We start from the raw sequence: 15,914 nt of genomic DNA, 5'->3' as shown, positions 1-15,914 counted from the left end.
GTTGTGCAGGCTTCTACCTTCATGATCAGGCTGCATAAGAGCGGTAGCAAATGTGTGAGGGAATAGATTGGTTGCATCTCTCCTCATTCCATTCATCTGAACGGTGTTTCCCTGGAACACGGCTCCATGCACATCTGTCTCAGTTCCCAGACCCAGAAAATGCCAGGACACAATGTCCCCTTTGCATACTTCCAGCTTGGGCAAGTTATAGAACATAAGCCCATTAATTGCTGCAACAGAAAAGAATTAAAACCACACCATTACGCACTAGCCAGAAAGTCATCTCTGTACACATACCTCCCATGCAAGGCAACCTATGGGGATTGCCTATTGTTCTGTATGCCTCATTACAACCTACAGCAGTTCCCTCCCTCCACTCCCATATGCGCTTGAATCATGCTTTTGGGCACAGCAGTGTCTCCTGTCCCATGACTCATCCTCCAAGACATTTCTGTGTATATAATTATCAAAAGTGGTATCTTTTGATGCAAATTAGAAATTTAATTCCCAAGTTCACTTGATCTCTCTCTCTCTCTCTCTCTCCATCTATTTCTTCCTCCCCTTCCCTCCCCATCATGTGTCCAGGGCACCTGTCACTGGGACCCTTTGATGCCATGGCAGTGGTTAGCTATTCCATAGTTTTTCGTACCAAGTTTAAGTTAAAGATGTACCCAGGCCTCCTAGTTCTGGACCCCGAGCTCATAGATGTTTTCTCACTGCTTATATAAGAGAGAGCACATGGCTGTACCGTGCATTCTATTGGATGCCTTGAAGTCTTCATCCTGTTTCAAAAAATCTTCTTCCATCCTCAAGTAGTATTTTATATTTGCAGATAAATACCAGCTGAGGTTCTCATCAAATACACTGAACAGGAGGTAAAATTCCTTGTTGATCCCTTTCTGTAATGACAATCAGAATAATGGTCATTCATTCTTAATGCGTGCAGATCACACGTTAATAGTTAAAGGCAAATACAGGATGCTTTGCATGATGGAAATTTTTGGGATTTTTTTTTTTTTTTTTTTGCTTCTTAAGTTGGTCACTTTCCCCTCATAGATGGTCAAATTCTGATCTCTTCACTCATGCTAAAAGGCACTTACTTTACAAGTGGTCCCAGAGCAGCACTTGGGGGGCTGTGTGCTGAAGGGGGCTTCTCAATATGAGTAAAGGAATCAGAATTTGGCCCAGACTGAAAAGCCATTCTCTGCTTCCTCTACAATCCATGGGTTCAGGTGCTGGACACTCCCCACTAGTTTCCAATAGGGCCAGAATCAGAACACCTGCCACTATGCAGAGTATGGAGCTGGGCCCACCCCACTCCTCACTAATACAAGATCAAAATTCAGGCATAGTGAGGTGCATTAGGAGAAGCATTTCCAGCAGATCTAGAGAAGTTATTATTCTCCTCTACTCGGCACTGGTGAGGCCACTTCTAGAGTACTGTGTCCAGTTCTGGGGCCCCCAGTATAAAAAGGATGTGGACACGTTGGAGAGGGTTCAGCAGAGGGCAACAAAAATAATTAAGGGGCTGGAGCACATGACCTATGAGGGGAGGCTGAGATATTTGGGCTTATTTAGTTTGCAGAAGAGAAGATTGAGGGGCAGTTTGATAGCAGCCTTCAACTTCCTGAAAGGGGACTCTAAAGAGGATGGAAAGAGACTGTTCTCAGTGGTGACAGATGGCAGTACAAGGAGCAATGGTCTGAAGTTACAGAAGGAGAGGTTAGGTTGGATATTAGGAAAAACTGTTTCACCAGGAGGGTGGTGAAGCACTGGAATGTGTTACTGAGAGAGATGGTAGAATCTCCATCGCTAGAGGTTTTTAAGTCCTGGCTTGACGTAGTCACGACTGGGATGATTTCGTTGGGGTTGATCCTGCTTTAGGCAGGAGGCTGGACTAGATGACCTCCTGAGGTCCCTTCCAACCCTAGAATGCTATGATTCTGTCATTCTATGACTTCCTACCCTTAAGCCATGAAAACTTCATAGAGTCTAGTTTGAACTGACAGAAGCAATGGAACTTTCACAGCTTCCCTTGAGGAAATTACTCCACATACTGTTATGTTTCCCTGTTAGGAGAACTTTCCTGGTATTTAGTCACAATTCCCATTTGCTCCATATCCTCCCCTTATTCTTCATTACCTCACCCCAGGATTTATTTACACCCTCAGATACCTGTAAATCATTTATCATGATATTCTTCCCACCACTTGCCAAGTTATACACAGTTTAACCTTTCTCAGAAATCAAAACCTAATGTCCCATGACCTTCTGAGCTCCATCCAGTTTAGGCAAAATCATTCTGATCCAGAAAGCAAGACCCTCAAGGAGGCTTTTAAACCAGCCTGCCTTGCAGAGTTACTAGCCGCTTCCCAGTCCAGGTTACAATTATATTCACAATCGAGCAGCTAGTTTTGTCTTCTGCTGCCCCCTGTTTGTTCACGAGTGGACCTGTTACTTCAATGGTATGAGTGCTTCCTGTTTCTTGGTGTGCTTATTGTGCTACCTTGGCAACACCTGTGCAAAAGTGATAAACATTCCTTCATTAAATTCCAAGGGAAAGTGTTAGTCAGCACTAACATTTCACTTATCTCCCTCCACGTGGCAAAAGCCTACAGAACACCATCCATTTTATGTGCCTTTATTGTAAAATCACCCCTTCATCTGAGTTCACTGCAAAACGGGCTGAGTTTAAAGTAGTTCCATTTGCCTCTCAAAATGTTCAATCTTTAAGTAAAAAGCACACAAACCTTTTGCTAAAAACAGGACAATTTGGCATTAAAATGAAAATATCATCAGTTTTTTCAGCTTTGTGGTGCATTTTTCCACACACCTCTCATTAGTAAAAAGAATTTTCAAAAATAGGGTGGTTTGCCGTATAAATTGTGGGACAAATCTACCCCCAAGTAATCCCATATCTGTCACAGCCAGGGTAAATCTGGTTCAAGATTTTGACAAAATCCCACTACATGTGAAGGGTTTTTCCCTTTCCCTTAAATTAAGCCTCAAGACTAACTTAGCCAATGAGTAGTCGAAGAGCTCTGAAACATAATGTCTTGGGCATCTCCCTTAAGACTCTTTGGCTACGTCTACACGTGAAGCCAACATCGAAATACCTTATTTCGATGTAGCAACATCGAAATAGGCTATTTCGATGAATAACGTCTACACGTCCTCCAGGGCTGGCAACGTCGATGTTCAACTTCGACGTTGCGCGGCACCACATCGAAATAGGCGCTGCGAGGGTACGTCTACACGCCAAAGTAGCACACATTGAAATAAGGGTGCCAGGCACAGCTGCAGACAGGGTCACAGGGCGGACTCAACAGCAAGCCGCTCCCTTAAAGGGCCCCTCCCAGACACAGTTGCACTAAACAACACAAGATCCACAGAGCCGACAACTGGTTGCAGACCCTGTGCCTGCAGCATGGATCCCCAGCTGCCGCAGCAGCAGCCAGAAGCCCTGGGCTAAGGGCTGCTGCCCACGGTGACCATAGAGCCCCGCAGGGGCTGGAGAGAGAGCATCTCTCAACCCCCCAGCTGATGGCCGCCATGGAGGACCCGGCAATTTCGACGTTGCGGGACGCGGATCGTCTACACGGTCCCTACTTCGACGTTGAACGTCGAAGTAGGACGCTATTCCGATCCCCTCATGGGGTTAGCGACTTCGACGTCTCGCCGCCTAACGTCGAAGTTAACTTCGAAATAGTGCCCGACGCGTGTAGCCGCGACGGGCGCTATTTCGAAGTTAGTGCCCCTACTTCGAAGTAGCGTGCACGTGTAGACACAGCTTTTGAGGCATGAAATTGGCATGGCTGAGGCAGCACCTATGTTCTGCGTTGACGTTTTTATTCTTATCTGTGTGTGTGCCTCTTCCCACCCGTGTATTTTAAATTATGTTCCAGTTACTGGGTTCTCCTTTCTCCATTTACTTCTTTACCACAAGACATAAATCCAGAAACCCTGTGGTGGGAGAGCTAAGTCTGCTCCCTGTACCTGCTTGTTGTTGGTGTTCAGAGTCCCAGGTCTGCAGATCACCAGAGGTCCCACTAAGCCAGAATTGGTGTCTTGATTGGGATTTACTGCAGAGGAGTACATCCAGGCAAGGCAAGGAGGGTCATTGGCTGTGGGTCCAACATGCTGTGGTACAGTCCAGTGGTATGTGAAGTTATGGAGAGGCTCCACTGAAGCCCCATTCCATGACAGACCTTCAAAACATGAGATGCTGATATATATTCATGTAGTGTATACAACCCCTTCTGCAAGCCCTGCAGCACTTTACAGAGACATCTGCTATTGGGCAAAGGGCAGCCACCTCCGGTGTAGAATGAGGCCGCCATTATGTAACTCAGAAATGCAGTAGTGAGAAATGTACATATTATCGGACATACATGTGTGCACATTTCTCATAGGTGTCATGACACAGCTGGATGGCAGGAAATACATATAGCCAATTAAACCCTCAGAAGAATTTTCGTAGGTGGAATGTAATTACCCAAAATACAGTGTGCCCAGTGATCTATAACTCTGCTCTTGAAACAAGCATCATAAGGTTTTTAGTGGCCAGAAATGGTCAGCCCATGATTTCATCTGTCCTCCAAAGTGCCGCCTTGGCTGTGGTTGATCGACAGAGCAAATGGAAGTGCATCCCCTGCTGTACCACCATCCCTACTTCTCATGGTCTCCCTTAGCTCAACTCGTGAGTTCTGGAAGGGGGTTTGCTGCAGCCTGTGGAACCACACCACAGGGTTTGTCACTGCCTCTGTTTAGATAGAGGGGGTGGGCTGGGAATAACAAACCATCGTGATACAGTGTTCCTTCCCACTCCTTTCCGTAAAGCACACCATGAGGTTGAATACTGAAGGGCCAAGAGCCTTTGTTTGCAAATGTCACCCAGATGGTGTCTCCTACTTCAGCTTTTATCACTGGTCCTGCACAAACAGAGAGAGAGAGAGTGTATAATGGAGTGTTGTCCTAGATAATTGGACAAAGCAGGGTATCACTAGCCATTTTCTATCCAGAGTTAATGGCAGTAAACAGATAACAAGATAGTAGAACTGCCAGCTGTCTGGTTTTCTCCAGGATGAGTAGAACTGCAAGCTTTTTAAGGAGACAGACTTTTGGGCTTGAGGGGGGGAACCGTTTAAAAGTAAAATATCTTGACATTTGAGAGAATTCACTGAAAAGATTACTCCGGGCCTTAAAGGCTGCGATTAAATGGGAGGGAGAGTCACCTTCTACTCCCTAGCTGATGCACTGAGAATTCCCCCTTCCGATTTATGTTTTGTCCCTATTCACAACTCCCTGATCCTACTTTTAAATAAATAATCAAAGCTCTGCTGATGAGAAGAAAATGGGATCGGACCCTTTGGCTTCTTGAACCACTCCCTAACAGCCGCTATGAAAACGAACCCTAACTAGCCAGACTAATCATTCTGTTAATGTCTTATTTAATCTACTCTACTCTGATCTGTCATATTCCAGTTGTGGCTCTCACTAGAGTACTACCCAGCCATCAAATACTCAAACTATAGGTGGTACTAAAATTATTCAAAGGAAATAATGCTGTGCCCCTCCGTGCACGATTCATTCACTAGTGCCACTCCTTTTGTCTCGCCACTATCTGACCGCAAAGAGTGCTGCCAGCCACCCCTTAGAAGTTTCTAAGCACATGTTGAACCTCTTTAGTCCAGCACCCTTGGGATCTGATTGGTATTGAATGAGAGAATTTGCCATGGGAGGTCGATATTATCTACCACATTGCCAACGCTCCCACTGCTTGCTGGGCTCTTAGAAGACACTTAGGGGTAAATAACAGCTAAATAACAGCACAGAACACTGAGAGCCAGGACTGGAGGACATAAACAAACTTTATGGGACCACGAGAAACTTGACCACACCCATGATGAGTGGTCATCCGGCTAACTAAAATCATGCCGGATTACAGTTATTGCCAGATGAGAGAGAGAAAGAGGGAGTGTTTCAACCTGTAGAAAGTGGAGTTTGCATTGTGTCCTTAAGTCGCAGTCAGAAGCAGAAAATCAGTTAGAAACTCAATCAGATGAGCTCTTTGCTGTGCTTAGTCAGAGATAGGGGCGTAATGTATTCCTTGCCCCTTCCTAGTAGCTTCTAAAGTTTGCTGTGGTAGAACAGTTCTGGGTCATTCCCCCACCGCCGCACACTACCACCCTCAAAAATACCACTTCTCTTCCACCAGCGTAAGTCTCCCTATTCTAAACAGCTGAACTAAATGTCATGCAGGAAGCACCCCCACCATAGAAATCATTACTTCTAGGAACTATGGGACAATGCCAGCTAATGAGTATTTCTGGAGCTGATACATCCGTCCAGAAGGTTCTGTAAGAGTGTTTATGTTGCCAGAAAGTTCCTACCAAGTATCCCAAGATGTGTCTCTTCTTCTGACCGTTGTTTTTCTACCCGGAAAGTTTCATCAGTATATTCCACATACTTGGACTTCCAGTAAGTTCCCCCGATCCGCCTGGGGCTGTTCTTGAAGAACTGCTCAGAGGAACTAAACACAGAGAATAAATGTAATGTCGTCTTACAAAAAGACAAACTCTTCTGTCTCCATCAGGGCAGAGACAGCTGCAGCTCTCAGCTCAGCAGCCCTTCAAATCCAGTCTGAATCTCTGATTTTGAAAACCCAGCAGCATCAAGTATAGTAATGCCATTAGGTAGTACTTTTCATCTGGAATGCGACAAACCCCTTTGCAAACTGTTATGCAGATTAGGTAGGGATAACCTCACATCCCCCAGAAATGCAGCTCGCTCTATGAAGGAACTTGGCTGCTGTTTTAACAGTTACACAGCCATTCTGTATGACAGTTTGGGCTGGGCATGTAGAGAACAGAGTATGCAAACAAAACTGCAATGTTTGATCTGGGGAAAAGTTGCCCTCTACTGAATCAACACTATTTCAGCACTACTTTCCCGGGTGGTCTTGGGAGTACGGTATGAGAATTGGGGTGCTTTGGATAGTGGCAATCCTAACTCTAAAACAAAGGCACATGAAATGAGAAGAAACTAATTCCTTCTCTTCAGGCCCTTCCCCCTTTCCAAAATTTGCCCTGCAGGAGGAGCAGCATAGTCTAGTGTACAGATCCTGGAGCCTGGGGCTCTTGAGTACCAGCTGTGACTCTGCTGTTGGGTCACTGTAGCATGTTGGGCACGTTGCTTAACCTCTGTGCATTTCAAGTTTTCCCCTAATGTAAAATGAGCATTTATCACCTCCCAGAGGTGGATGTGAGATTTCATTAGTTTCTATTTGTAGTGTTCCAAAAATCTGCCTGCCCCCCCTCCAAAAAAAAATCCCTATACATTCGAAGTATTATTTCAGCTGTGTGTTTCAATTCCTCTGCATTTGCTGCTACATTTCATGTAGCAAGGCTAGATGGAAGCCAACTGCAAATCTATAGGCCATTTATGCCACCCTGTGTCTGCCACAGGACTTGCTTTTTTACTTGTAGCTGCATTCTTTTCTCAAACTTGCAGGCTTCTTACTATCATGTACAGTGAGTGGAGGTGGAACAGAGGCAAGTGATGCATCATTCAATCCTCAAAATGCTCAGACATCTGAGATCTTTGGGAAAGTATGTTATGTGAATCCCATGTTAAATCCTTCCACTGAAAAAGGCTTTCCAGCTTTCCCCGAGAGTGTTTCTGTCCAGCTCATATTCCAGACAATGGCTACAGGATTCAGAACAGTGACTTGCCTGCAAAAACCCTCTTACCTTCCTGGCTCCTTCAGACTTTTCCCAGTGCTCTGGTCTAATCCTGAGGGTCCATAATTCCACTGTACTTCCTCTGCAGCTATGTAGTATCTTCGGACTCTTCCATTCAGGGAGGACTCTGGAGTTTTCTGCAAACATGGTCTGACTTCATAGAGTGCCTTCATTCCAGCTGCCCAAGACACATGGGAAAAGGAAATGCACACTTAACGCCTGTCTGCCAATCAGTAGGGAGGTTGGACAGGGGACCTGTTTCCACAGTGCATTGGAAACACTCAAATCTCTGACCCCAGTTGTCTCAAATTGTGCCTGGCTGGGAGTGAGTGTTTAGGCAATTGCTCCATATAGGAAAGTTTTCTTTTCCAGCAGGCAAAAGTTCCTGCTGTAAATACAGGCCACTGCATTAGGACAGTTGGTGTAGAAAAGGAGCCCTCAGCCACGCCCATGGGTACCATACAAGTACAGTCTAGAAGAGACCGCAGTGCTGCACTTTGATGTATACTGCCTGCTACAGCACCACCAGCTGCTCCAGTTCTGTCACATTCAGTGCTGAACAAGATAGGCACATCTGGCATCTGTAATCCCTGTCCGTTGCATCTGCCTATCTGGCTATAGCTCACCAGTTTTATGCAGTATAGGGGAAGCCATCAGACCAAACTGTTGATTATACAGTACTGCAGGGGAAATCCTTTTACCAGGAGGCATTGCCCACAAGGCTGTTCTGTTTCATCCTGGGAACTGAAGCAGGAAGTGAATGGGGGGCCACAGGGTGCAGGACAGATTTCAGACTGTGCCTCACCTTGCAGGTGACTGTTGATCTGACAGTTCAGAAGCCATCTCCCAGGATTACTTGGGATCATGTCAGCTGTAACAAAAGTGGCTGGGAAGAGGCTGGTCACGTCGGACCTATGGCCTCTGATGGTGAGTGTCTGTCCATGAAAGAAGGCTGTGTGAACATCAGTCTCGCTGCCCATCCCAAAGAGGTGCCATGCCACATGATCTCCAACACACATTGTCATCTCAGGCAGGTTCCCAAATACGTAACCATTAATAGCTGTAAAACCAAGTGAATCAGAAGCAGAGATCAGGAAGAGGGTGGAGGTTGGGTTCACTGCTCTATCCTATGTGTTCCATTACAGAAACGGGATATTCTCAACAGCAAACCTTTCCCTTCTGCCCAGTCCTGGTCAGCTTCCACAAATCTTTTTCCTAACATGGATTTATGGGCCTTAGCTTAATGCCCAAATGGTCACTGAAGGTAAAAGCCAAAACCCTAATAATATTTTGATGGTGTTGATGTGGCTGTCCCTCTGATGGGCCATATTTCAGCCCAGGGTCTCACTGGCTTCTCAAACCACCCCTGCATCACTCCGATGAGAATTTACTTGTTGGTATTAGGGAAATCACTCCCCACGGATAGACTGGCTGGCCAAGGCCAGAAGTTTGTTAAAGGTGGCACCCACCATGCATTCTGTTGCTCTCTTGGAACTCTTCATCTTCCTTATTGACAGATTCTGGGTCTGTGCAGAATAATGCAATGTTCTCATCCAGGTGCCAGCTCAGGTTCTCATCAATCACACTGAACATGAGAAAGAAATCAAGGTCCACATCATGCCGTCTTTGAGCTGTGCCGGTCAGCGCTCCTACGGCGAGAGAGAGGATGAGTGGCTCCCACTGCAAAACAGAGCTCTGTCAATGGATCTAATGAGATGGGCTCTGTTAATTCACCAACAGCCTGGGATTCCTGCTCTCCCTTCAATTCCAGGCCCGACCCTCAAAGAGCTGTGCCAATGCACTTCACCCTAGATCTCCACTGCTCCCTGCTAGGACACATCTAAATTCCAGCGCATCTCACTTCTGATTTACAGCACTCACTTCTATCCTGGATCTTTCAATAGTTTTTTCACTCCTGCTAAAAACCTTGTGAGGTTTGGGGGATATCTTTCTTTCTTTCTTTCTTTCTTAAATGGGGTCTCAGATGAGATCCCCGCATAATTTCACTCATGCATTTCAACTGGTCCCCAGAGATAAAGGCTAATGTGCTAACCCTCTCAGCCACAAAAAATAAATACGGTTTTAACTATCAGACTCAATCTAGAATACACAAACAATCTCAGATGAGATATAAATTCCGCAGGAACTAGAGAGCTGTCTAACAAAGCATCACTTGACTTATCATAAGTGAGATCAGTGCTTTCCTTGTGCTGGTACTTGCCAGTACTGAGTACCGGCACCTTGGCAGCCCCAGCCATGGGATTGGCTGGGATGGGGAGCCAGCTGAGCAGTAGCTTCTCCTTCTTTTTTTTTTTTTACAAAATAGGCACTGAGTGAGATCATTGCAAAGCCTCCAGTATGTACAAAGCTGTAACTCTCAGCTGTCTTTTCCCTGAAGTTTTACCTTCTTTGCATGTCAGTAAAGGCCCGATCAACCCAGAAGCAATGTCTTTTGGCGCATCAGTGTGAGAGTGGTAGACCCAGGTCAAGCAAGTTGGGTCATCAGCCATTGGGCTGTGATCTTCAGAGACGGTCCAAGTGTATGTATGATTCCCTCCTGGTGGAACAGCATCATCCTTCTTTTGATCCTGTGAGGACACATCGGGGTACAGGGACCCTGGAATAATTGAGCAATCACAGCATCCATTCAAGTGTAGCAGAGAGTATATTACCTACAATGCTGCCCTGCATTTCTCACATTAGAGATAGCACAGATAGCTACAAGTTACTTTTTTCCACTTCAGTGGCACCTTTCAAATTAAGACTCACACCTGATAAAAATTATGTTATGTAATCATCATTTTTCCAATAGATAAACTAAGGCACTAGGAAGTAAAGTGACTTTGCCCAGTATGCTGGTGGCCAGGCAGAAAAGGTCTCATGTTTTAATCACTGCCTCTTAATATTCTCATTGGAAAACAGAGAACTGGGCCAAGTTTTCAGGTCAAATCTACAGTACCCCAGGAATAGTTTTTTAAATCCCCTGGGACCATTTTGAGCTCTGTTCTGGTTGGCTATCATTCCTGTAGCGCCTACAAGATTCAGCACATTATAGACATTGAACTATGCATAGCACTATAATATGTGTGTTCATTAGCTTCTGCCTTGATGGTTCACTGCTCCTATGCTCAGTCAATGATAGCGTGACTAAGATGTGTTCTTTACGAAACAATTTGGACATTCTGTTTAGGCGTTCAAGTTTGGAAACTAAATCCCTTTCAGATAATGTTGCTTAGGAGCTCACTATCCCTGCACTGCTAGGAGCCTAACTCTCTATACCAGTTTTCAAGGTGATATTGCTTTGAAGTAACCCAAACATGTCCTCTTCTCAGCTCACTTTGCTTTCCTACACATTCCTAAATTTACAGTGGGCCAACTACGAATCTGAATGCAGCGGACACTCATGTACCTTCAGATTCCTTCTTGTAGAAGATGCCATGAGGATGGATTGTGTGTGGCCGGTTGGCAAAATTTTTTAGGTGCACGGTAATGGTGTCTCCCACTTCTGCTCGTATGATGGGCCCAAGGAATCCAAGCCAGGCAGGTTTGGGGATCTCTTTTGTATACGTGGAGTCTGAGTATTGCTTATACACAGATTTTTTGTAAGTACTTCCCACCCTGTCCTTGCCAGGCTGAAGGAACGTAGAGGCTTCTCTGTAAAATTCAGAACAGGACAACAAATAATGAATAATGTGCCATGTACTACAGCTGCATGGCATGGAGCGTAGTGATACCAGTGACACCTAGGGTGCATCTACACTAGGAACTAACTTCGAAGTTAACTTCAAAGTTAGGTACTACAGCAGAGCATCCACACGCATTTTCCCTTAATTTGAGTTGACTTCAAAGTAGGGAGCCCAGCTTTGAATTCCTTATTCCATTCCCGGGAACGGAGTAGTCCCCTACTTTGAAGATTAACTTCGAAGTAGAGTGTGTGTAGAGGCTCAACTTCAAAGTTGCTTACTTCAAAGTAAGAAACTTCGAAGTTAGTTTTCTAGTGTAGACGCAGCCCTAATGTACCTTTCTCAGCTGACTCCTAGAGCCTGAGCTGTGCCAGTGCTCTGCCCTCCAGTACAAGCCCAGCAGTGCACTTCCTCAACTAGGACCCTGTGACAGTGTTGGGAATGCAATCCAGCTGGACATGAACAGTGGCCTTTCTACTCTTGTCTGCTTTTTAAGTGTTGTAAAACAGTGGTTCTCAGCCAGGGGTATGTGTACCCCGGGGTACTCAGAGCTCTTCCAGAGGGTACCTAAACTCAGTGGTTCTCAACCATTTTTATGAATTTTAAAAAAATGGACTTATTTTATGTTCATCTAATTTTTTTATCTATCCCTTTTGCACAGTTGTAAGTGCGATGGAAAGTTTATTGCTGAGAGGCAATTTCTTCCAACCAGCTAGTTACAATTAAGTTGTTTCAACAAATGCTTTGCAATGGTAGAAAAAAAGTTTGTGTGTCTGAAAATTGGGGGTACTTGTTATTTTTTTTAAAAAGGGGTACTTTATAAAAAAGAGTGCGAAATGCTGTTGTAAAATATGACAAGAATGGACGTGATGTAACAGATCAGCAGACAGTCTAGCTTAAGACTTGATCTCTCACTATGGTCAGTGCTATAGGCTGCAGGGGAATTCCTGAAACAAACCCCCAAAGGTATTTAACCTTGGATGCTAGACAAGGGTGAGAAAAGGGAATTTCTTCCTTGTTAGGGGGTCATTTTATGAACTAAAGAATGAAAGGTGAGAGCCCTAGTAATTGCTGTCCTACATATTACGCTAGCCATTCTTTGCTTAATTCTAGTGCAGCACTTCAAAGTAGAGCTATCTGCTGTGAATTGCAAGGGGAAAAAATATCGTGAGCTTGCTCACAATGACTGACACAAGAAGAGGGTGAGTTTCCAGTCAGGAGCCAATATGAAATATTAATGGAAAGAGTCAGCAGCTGAGGCTGATGTGTTCCAGGCACATATCAAACCTTAGGAATTTAAAGTTCTTACAAGCATCCAAAGGTCAATTCAATCACGGATTGCTTTTTCGTAGTCATTTCCTGCTAGAAGATAGGTGACTCTTGGGAAGTATTGTTGTGTCAGCTCATAATGGAGGCTGAAGCTATTTTTTCCTAGAAATCATCACTTCTGCAGCAAGAAAAATAGGCCTGGCATATGGGCAAACCATAGGAAAGGAAAGCTCTTCTTCATGGGCTCGGTGCTGTAGTGCTGAAGTCAACCTCACACCTTGTCATTCTCTGTCATACCGCCAGGTGGGGCTGTAGATAGGCACCTCAGAGCTGCACTAAATCCACAAAATCACTTCCGCAGCCAGATCTTCTACATAGCAGAGTATTATGATTTTTTATAAAAATTACATAATGTAGCGTAATAAATAGTAGTTCTTATTTATTACTTTTCATCTCAAACTGCCTTATGAACCAGGACAGGTCTCATTTTCCCTTTTTTAGAGGCACAGGAAGGAAAGAACATGCCTGAGGTCACTCAGCAACACACTTTCTGTCTCTCTCAAACATTACAACTGTTTCCATTTCAAAGTGAAAAGCTCCAAAGCTCTTTCCATAGTTTTTGTGATTTTTAACAAAAAAAAAGTAAAATTTGGATAAAACATATTGACATTTTGCCAGCCTGCTGCATGTGTGATCTAAATAGATACTGAAAAAGCCTGTTTACTGAAAACCAGTGTCATTTTCAAACTTAGGCTGTATTTGCAAGTAAAAAGAAGTTTTCCTCCAAAACTTTTGACTAGTTCTATTTATATCAATGTCTAATTCTTTTCTCCCGTTACTAAGCCCTGGGTTGCCTTTTGGAAGAGAATTCCACAGGCGAATTCTGTGTCCAATCTCAATGATTGTTTGTTCTTATATAATTATGAGAGAGGGTGGCTGGAAACACAAAATTTACCCTCTGGAAAATATTCATTATTTTGTATGTACTTTCTATAATGTCTCCAATTATTTCTCTTCTTTATAAACTAAATACCGTATTTCCAACCTATTTAATATCTCTAATAATCCATATTGCTTTTCTCTGAACCGTTTCTATTTCTGTTACACACCTTTTGAGATAAAGTGATCTAATTGCACAAAAAATTCATGGTAAGAGTCCAGCACCGAACAAGTTTGCTCAAGAAACTTATTTTATTTACTATGAACATTTTCAACAGAAAATGCACAATTTTCATTTTTTCAGAGAATGTTTTTTGCAGAACTATTCTTAAGGTTTTCATTTAAAAGATTTGGTTTGGTTTGGTTAAGCTTTTTTACTTTTGAAAACCAAAAACCAATTTATTTCTTTTAAAATATTCTTCTCTCAGTTTTCAGGCTTTGGTATTTTCAGTTAAAATTTTAATTTAATCCAAAATGTATTTTTGGTGAACATATATTTTGACCAGTTCTAATTGCTGATTTACATAAAGACATAAAATACTCAGAGTTCAGTCCTCATGAACAGATCACCAGCTGGGGTTAAAAAGAAGCAAGTTCCATGTCACAGCCTTGTGCAATGGAGTGCATTATAAAGAATTTGCACTTTCCTCCTAAGTATCTGGAATTGGTCAGTGGATACTAGTCTAGATTGACAGCAGGCCTGCCACAGTGTAATAGTTTCTATGTTCCCATGATAAGCAAGGTTAACCATTAAGCCAATAAAGATGAAATATGTGTCAATTTCACCTGCTTGCTTAATAGCCTCAGAATTCTTGCATGAAACTGCTGACCTATTTACTTTTTAGGCCAATACAGACTCAAATACTTAAAGTTGTTAAACATACGGGTCATCGTTAATGCTTCGGCCTGTGATTACGTTCTTCCCCGTTGGAGCATAATTCCATTCCACCTCACAGATACCCATGTAATAGACTCTGGCGGCACCTTCAGCAAAGATGGGCAACAGCAAATGTAGGAGAACCAGAGACTGAGACAGCAGCTTCCAACAAGATCCCATCCCAGCTTGAGGTGAAGGCTTTTCTGGAGAAAGCAACTGTTTTTTATGGAAAAGAAACAAAACAGAAAAAATCTGAAGTAATGGGACAATAAAGAGGCTTTTACTCTTATAACCCAGTCCTGGGCACTGTGCTTTCAAGATACAAGATGTTCTGAGACTATGGGAAGGTATCAACATATAAAAACTTCCAGGGTTACTATGTAATTATGTCAGAATGAATGGGAAAATTACAAGGATTGTGAGCACCCATGCTGCAGGGCCTAAGGCAGTCACCAGCTTCAGGATGAGAAAAAAAGTCCACCCACACCTTTATTAATGTACAACCAGTGTTTTGTTTTTTTTTTTTTGCAGTGGTACTGCTACAATAAATCAGTGTTCCCCCCAGATGGGGATCCCATGGCTGGGGCTGCTGGTGGGGCTCTGTGTCCTAGCTGGCTCCCACCCACAGGGCTGTGGGATCCTCCCCCCTCCCCCCCCCCCCGGTCGGGGTGAGTACTGGTACCTCTTTATTTTAGGAAAAAAGCACTGTGTACTACAAAGTGTGCTGAAGCATCCAGCTTTCTCAACAGCATCCAGCACTGGTCACAGAAGGATGATAGACAATTGGCCAGTCCTACTCTACTCTACTCTAGCAATCCTTGTAAAGTGGGGAGAGACTTTTCATGCCTAAAACATTCTATCCTTCATAATGACCGAGCCAACTTGCTACTGTGTTTCACTGGATATGTCATTTTCCTAAACTGCTTGTCCTGCGGTTTGGGTCATGTTGCTGCACACTGTAAAACAGCTGCTGTGCCTCATTTTGGGTGTTTGCACTGCCATGGTGGATCAAGTGGCTCTTGCAAATCTGTTTCTAATGTGCCTTTTTGTTCTTCTGAATTAAAAACACTAAGAATTATCATTGTCTTTCCTAGCCTCCAGCTATGTTCTAAGTTGCACTACCGACTTTATGAAAAGACTCCTGAATCAACTCATCTTCCCCCCCAAGAAATGCCTGGTAACTGGCAGAAGTGGTTGTTAATCCATCCCAGATAGATGTTAAATTTACAAGATTGAGCTTTCCACTGTTGGGTACTCAAATTGGAAAACCTTCTTTCTGGTGTACCCAAATGTGTGAACTGTTTCTGCTTACTCCTCTGCTCCAAGTGACAGGAGAACTCGTGAGAATTTTCTACTCTACAAGTCAATAAAATGCAGCTCTTAGAGTGTATTTCCTCAGGAGTT

General features: G+C 43.8%; 1 protein-coding gene across 1 annotated transcript in view; it reads right to left on the bottom strand.

Annotated features, from left to right (window-relative positions):
- Positions 1–15,914, bottom strand: part of HEPH (hephaestin) — a 48,316-nt gene that overhangs the window by 25,321 nt on the left and 7,081 nt on the right. Inside the window, exons 3-13 of the mRNA XM_075008084.1 lie at positions 14,518–14,726; positions 11,152–11,396; positions 10,147–10,359; positions 9,212–9,391; positions 8,548–8,802; positions 7,752–7,920; positions 6,393–6,532; positions 4,800–4,931; positions 3,997–4,208; positions 749–899; positions 18–230 (exon numbers count right to left, since the gene is read on the bottom strand). Coding sequence (XP_074864185.1) covers positions 18–230; positions 749–899; positions 3,997–4,208; positions 4,800–4,931; positions 6,393–6,532; positions 7,752–7,920; positions 8,548–8,802; positions 9,212–9,391; positions 10,147–10,359; positions 11,152–11,396; positions 14,518–14,690 — 2,083 coding nt within the window. The 5' untranslated portion in view covers positions 14,691–14,726. The remainder of the gene's footprint in view (positions 1–17; positions 231–748; positions 900–3,996; positions 4,209–4,799; positions 4,932–6,392; positions 6,533–7,751; positions 7,921–8,547; positions 8,803–9,211; positions 9,392–10,146; positions 10,360–11,151; positions 11,397–14,517; positions 14,727–15,914) is intronic.

Source organism: Carettochelys insculpta, chromosome 13 (genome assembly GCF_033958435.1).
Source record: "Carettochelys insculpta isolate YL-2023 chromosome 13, ASM3395843v1, whole genome shotgun sequence".
Lineage (NCBI taxonomy): Eukaryota > Metazoa > Chordata > Testudines > Carettochelyidae > Carettochelys > Carettochelys insculpta.
This window is presented reverse-complemented; position numbering and strand designations above follow the sequence as displayed.